Consider the following 5,772-nt stretch of genomic DNA (forward strand, 5'->3'; position numbering starts at 1 on the left):
CCCCCTCCCCGTACCCGCCACGTCAGGCCAATTCGAGTAACCGCCAGCCTAGAAACTGCTTGTGACAGCATTTATCCGTCCCCGCCTCTCCTGCCCCACTTCCCTCGCCCCGGAGAACTCTCCACCTTGGCTCTCTGACTTCCTGGCTAGTTGAAATCTGTCTGTCCCTGGGTGGCTGTCCGATGGTTGTTAATAGGACTGTTTTCCTCCTTTTGTAGGCCTATACCATTCAAGGACAGTATGCCATTCCACAGCCAGATGTAAGTTTTTATTTACAACTTCTTGTCTTGAAATCCACCCTTTTCCTCCCCCACCTTCCAAAATTTTCTCCGTGCTTTCTCCACTCGAGCTGCTCAGCTTTGGGGCTGAACTACTCAAATCTGATCTGAGCTCCCCAACACACCCCTCCAAAAAAAGGCTCACCCCTGCTCAGCTGGCTCTCCTGCAGCCAGCTTCAGCCAGCCTCAGATCTCTCCTTGGATCTTCCCCCTCCTCCTCTCTGACACTTCCCTCCTCCTTATTATATTTTTTTTCCAAACCCACCTCTCCCTGGCTTGGCATTTCACACCAGCTCTGGCTTTTCCTTTGCCCCCCGCCCTCCTCCTCCTCCCTCAATTCGGCACGAGAAGCCCCCCCAGCCAGCACACGGTGGCTTTGTCACGGTGGCTCTCCCGGGGCAGGGGACAGCTGGCCCAGCRAGCGGGCGCAGGTGGCAGTCGGGGAGGGGGGCTGGCTCCGGCCCATGCCAGCTCTGCCAGCGCGGCSGGGCCGGCCGGGAGCGGAGGGCCCATCCCGGCAGCGCCCGGCGCTGTCGGACACCTCCATCCTCTGGCACCCATCCTCATCCCGTAGGGGCCACTCTCTGCTCCTGGCACCTTTAGGGCAGCGAGGGGGGGTCTGAGGAAGCCGGGCCGGTGCAGCCGAGCCGAGCTCGCTCCGTGCCCGTTCCCTGCGGTGCCACCGGCACCTGCTCCCTCCTCCCGCTCCTCTCTGCTTCTGTTCCTGCGCTCCTCCAGACCTTGCTGCAGCCGGGGCTGGCCCCCCTCGGCCGGGGCTGGGCAGCGCGGAGGGGGCGGCGGGGCCGTGTCCGTGCGGGCGCGTGCGCGGCCAGTCCTGGCCCCTGGCCTCGGGAAATGGCTAACGCCAGCCTCTTTTTCTCTCTCTCTCTCTCTCYCCCCCTCTCCCTTTTCCCTCCTTTAGCTGACCAAGCTGCACCAGTTGGCAATGCAACAGTCACACTTTCCAATGTCTCATGGCAACACTGGATTCAGTGGTATGGAAACTCCTTCTCTCCGTGTGCGTTCGCGCGGGGCCGGAGCCCAGCCCGGGCCACTCCGGGCTCCCTTGTGGGGCTGCTCACAAAAACCTAATCCCAAACGTTGTCCCGGGCCCGGCCAGGTAACCGCTGCTGTTGTGACATCTCCGGGGGCTGCAGGGGTAGGGTCTCCATCCATCGATGCTGCTTCCCTCCCTCCCTCGTCCCCGTGGCCTCCACAGCTCTGCCAATGCACTGGGAGAGCCCCAACCCACAGCACCCGCTCTCTCCCCTCCGGCTGCTCCAGGCCTGAAGCAGGCGACTGCTGAGTTTGCTGTAGATTTGCAAAGATGGCTGMAAAAAAAMMMMCMYMWAAAARARWMKAMWAAWWWTWRAAAGAAAAAAAAWWTTAAAAAATTACCCATTTGGGGCTCTTCTAAACTTGAGACAGCCGAACTCATTGTGACTTGTATCTTAACAGGCATTGACTCCAGCTCTCCAGAGGTGAAAGGCTATTGGGGTAATGATCCAAACACACGATCTGTAGTTACTCTGTTGTGTATTGATGCTGCCCGGGGTCTCRTTCTCCCTGATAGATGCTGCCCAGATTGGGAGGGGAAAGGGGGTTGAGGGGAGCCCTAGAAGGGCTGGAGGTGCAGTCTGGCTCGGCTGGCCAGGCCCTGGAGCACAGCTGGATAGTGGAGAGCAGCAGGGCTGGGTGGAGCTTAAAACGCCCCCAAAAAAAACTCACAGAGGGGAGAACCCCCGGCCGAGGAGGTGCTGGAGCTGTCAGGAGCTGGAGCTGCCCCGGGAGTGGGGGGACAGCACCGGGTGTCCCYTGTTGTGTCCCCCTGCCACAGCCCTGGCGTGAGGCTGCCCCCGCTCCCTCTCGCAGGGAGCAAGCTGGGSAAGGGGGGAAATGTGGAGAGACTGTGATCAAAGCCCCCCAGACACACGAGCTGAGCCTCATGTGGTGTGAGAGCAGCCTCCCCGTGCCTGCACTGGCATAGCACGGCCCTGCTGGGCTGTGGGGAGGAGGAGGAGGAGGAGGAGGGGAAACCTTTGGAAGCCGGAGCGGGAGTGGAGCCGAGTGTCCAACTGGAGCCCCCCAGTGCCGGCCCCCTGCTCCAGGATTGTCCTTGCTGGAGAATCCACACGGTGGGGGCACAAAGAGGGGGAGATTTTGGGGCTGAGAGAGCAGAGGGGGAAGCAGATGTGGGGAGCAGCGGGGCTCAGTGAGCTGCCGGCCCCTGTGCCCACCCTGCCCGCCCGGAGCCCTCCCGGGCAGCCCGAGCCTGAAGCTGGCAGCCCTTGGGGTGCTGCACCCYCTGGCTGCCCAGACCTCACCTGGGCCCCCTCTCTGTCTCTGAGCAGGTTTGGATGCCTCTGCCCAAACCACCTCCCATGAACTCACCATTCCAAACGATGTGAGTATCCCAGGGGTTTGGGGTGGAGGGTGGATGCCCTGAGGATCCCCTGGCTCTGCCCCTCTCACAGGGGCTGTGAGCTGCCTGTTCCTGGCTTTAAAGCTGTGGTGGCTGCATCCCAAAACCCTTCCTGGCCACTCTGGCTGCTGCCGCATCCCTTGTCCCTATTGCAGTGGGTTTTAAGGCAGAAATGCCCTTTTTCAGTCCCTTAAACCCCCTTTTGCAGCTCCTTAACGCTCCAGCCCCAGGAATCCCATAATCATGGAACTGATAAGGTTGCAGCAGGCCTTCAAGGCCACCAAATCCAACTATTCCTCCTGCCACTGAACTGTGTCCCCAAGGGCCACATCTACATGATTTTGGACACCTCCAAGGATGATTTTGGATGCCTCCAAGGCCCCTGGGCAGCCTATGGGGCTGGGACAGCCCGTTCCCTGGAGGAATTGCCCCTGCTATCCCAGCCCAGGAGGTGCCAGGGCAGGGATGARGCTGAGCTAACCCTTCTTTGTCCTCTCCCCAGCTGATTGGCTGCATCATCGGGCGTCAGGGCGCCAAGATCAACGAGATCCGCCAGATGTCCGGGGCTCAGATCAAGATTGCCAACCCCGTGGAAGGCTCTACTGACAGGCAGGTGACCATAACTGGATCTGCAGCGAGCATCAGCCTGGCCCAGTATCTAATCAATGTCAGGTGAGTCCCTGCCTCCGCCCCACGGGGGTCCCCTCCCTCCCCATCCCGCATGAGGGGAAGGGCTTTTCTCTCTCCCTGCTCTCTGTCCCCTCCCTGTGCCTGCTATCCCAGTTTCCCCGCTGCCGTCACCTCCAGGAGTGCCTCAGGGTGATGGATGGGSCTGGGGGGRAGCCTGGGACTGCAGAGCCTTTGGGTGGGCTCTGCTGTGTCACCCTGAGGGTGACAGRAGGGGCTGCCCAGCCCTGTCGGGGGGATCCCGAGTGTCCCAGTGGGATCCCGTCATCCCAGAGAGCTGCTGGTGCCGCTGGCAGCACCTGGCACGGCTCGGTGCCATGGGGGGGCCTGGCATGGCTCGGGCTGCCCCTGGAGGTGTCCCCTGTCCCCTGCCTGGAGCTGGGAATGCCATCCCTGGTGGAGAGGGGCTGGGGGTCCTGGGGCCGTGTCCCTGCTCCCGCAGAGCAGCAGCTGCTGGTGGTGGTCTCTGGATTTTGGCTCAATCCTGGCACACGGGGGAACCTCCCTGGGGGGGTGGGGGTCCCGTGTGCAGCTGGGCCAGGCCCGGCAGCACCATCCCTTCCCTCCCTCCTCCTTCCCTCCCTCTTCCCTCCCTCCTCCTCCTCCCCCAGCTCGGCTCCTGCGCCGTTCGCTGTTTGTCCTGTGCTTTTTTTTCGCATTTTGTGCTGTTCCTTCCCTCCCACCCACACCCGTGTTTTTTTTTTCTTTTTTACTTTTTTTTTCTTTTTTTTTTGTTGTTTTCCTTTTCTCCTCTGTTACAGTTTAGAAAGCGCTAAACCCTCCTCCCAGGCAGCCTCCGTCACGATCCCTGACCACCTCAGCATCAACCTCTCTCAACCCTCCACCCCTTCTTCTTCTTCCTCCTCCACCACCACCCCCTCGCTCGCCACCGCGGGGGCCTCCGACGCACCCTCCAGCCTCCCCAACCCTCTTCCGACYGCCCCTTGTGTCTCCAGTCTGCTTGGCATGAAACCTGTCCCTCTCCTGGCGCTAAATGTCGTGTCTGCGGCCAAAGGGGCCGCGGCGCCCGCCGCCGTGCCCTGTGTCACTAACAAACTCAAAGCGGAGAAGCAAAGGTTTTCCCCGTACTGAGGCTGCTCCAGGGGGTGGCAGCACCAGGACCCCGTAGAGGAGACTTGGAACAGCAGTTTTTTTCTCTATTTTTTTTCCTTTTTTTTATTGTTTTTTTTTTAAATTTTTTTCCTTTTTACTCAGCTCATGCTGCCCTTGCAGCAGCAGAGTTTTTTTCTTGCCGGCCGAGAGACTGTGTCCCTTTGTCCTGTGAGCGGTCACAATTCCTTCTCTGCCTGCCTGTAGTTGTTGCTTGTTCATTTTTTTTTTTTTCCATTTCTCCTTTTTTTTTTTTTTTTTTCCTTTTTTTTTTTTTTCCATTTCTCCTCCTTTTCCCATTTTTTTTTTGAGTAGTCCGGGCACAGTTGTGGGGTTTGGGGCGGGATAGAGGGGGTGGAGGGAGGGAAGGGAATCCGTGATTTTTTTTGGGGGAGGGGGAATCGCATCCCCGGTGCCCTGGGGGGCCTCACCTGTCCTCTCTTAACTGTCTGTACCTGTAATAAAGTTGCCACGGTGAGAATCTGCTCTGGTAGATCTGTGCCGCAGCGGGGCCCGGCCCGGGGGTCCCCTCTGCCTGAGGGGGGGTCCCTCCCCCTCCCTGCCTCCACCACCCCTCCAAATCCAGGGAGGGACAAACTCAGAGCCGCCACGGGCGTGCCCGATGGGTTTGGGGGGTGGGCTGCCCTTTGGGGGGTCCCTGCTGGCYCAGGGACCCTTTGCAGTGTCTGTGTGTCCCCCGCACCCCCCTGCCGCCCCCACCCCGGGGGAGACCCTGTTTAGGTGCCCCCACCCCCTCCCTGCGCTCTCCCTCCTGCGCTGCCTCCTCCCCGCCCCGCTCGGGGGTCCCCTGGGTTCCCCCCTCCCCAAAACCTCGGGGCAGCACCTGCTGTGCTCAGCCCAGCCCCCCAAACCCCTCCAGCACCGGTTTAGGGCAGGGGGCCCCTCCCTTCCCTCGCTGCTTGTGCAAAACCCCCAAACCCCTCCTGAGGAGGTTCCCCCACCACGGCCCCCCCTCATCGGGGCCCCCCACCCTTCCATCAGTGAGAGCAGCCCCTCCCCCCGTTCCAGTGCTGGGGGGTCCCTCTGCCCCCRTTCCCTGCCGGGGGGGTCCCTCTGCCCCCGTTCCCTGCCCAGGGGTCCTTCTGACGCCCTTTTCTCGTTGCAGGCTCTCCTCGGAGACCGGGGGCATGGGCAGCAGTTAGGGGGGCCCCGGACCCCCCCAGCCTCGCCATCCATCTGCGGCCCCTTAGCACCGACCCAGGTTTTAAACTAGTTTGTACATTTTCGGTTCCTCCAGCCTCGCACCACTCACCA

General features: G+C 61.0%; 1 protein-coding gene across 7 annotated transcripts in view; it reads left to right on the top strand.

Moving 5' to 3' along the window:
• PCBP2 (poly(rC) binding protein 2) overlaps positions 1-5,766 on the top strand; it is an 11,964-nt gene extending 6,198 nt beyond the window's left edge. For 3 of the 7 annotated variants that reach the window (XM_057388189.1, XM_057388185.1, XM_057388188.1), the window contains 6 exons: positions 219-260; positions 1,201-1,273; positions 1,737-1,775; positions 2,630-2,682; positions 3,203-3,372; positions 4,149-4,558. In XM_057388189.1, coding sequence (XP_057244172.1) covers positions 219-260; positions 1,201-1,273; positions 1,737-1,775; positions 2,630-2,682; positions 3,203-3,372; positions 4,149-4,479 — 708 coding nt within the window. In that variant the 3' untranslated portion in view covers positions 4,480-4,558. Of the gene's footprint in view, positions 1-218; positions 261-1,200; positions 1,274-1,736; positions 1,776-2,629; positions 2,683-3,202; positions 3,373-4,148; positions 4,559-5,623 lie in introns of those variants that run through there. The other 4 variants (XM_057388190.1, XM_057388191.1, XM_057388187.1 and 1 more) reach the window with 2 other exon arrangements.
• The last annotated feature ends 6 nt before the right edge of the window (positions 5,767-5,772 follow it).

Source organism: Malurus melanocephalus, unplaced genomic scaffold (assembly GCF_030028575.1).
Source record: "Malurus melanocephalus ecotype Western Australia unplaced genomic scaffold, MMel_1.1 scaffold_1652, whole genome shotgun sequence".
NCBI lineage: Eukaryota > Metazoa > Chordata > Aves > Passeriformes > Maluridae > Malurus > Malurus melanocephalus.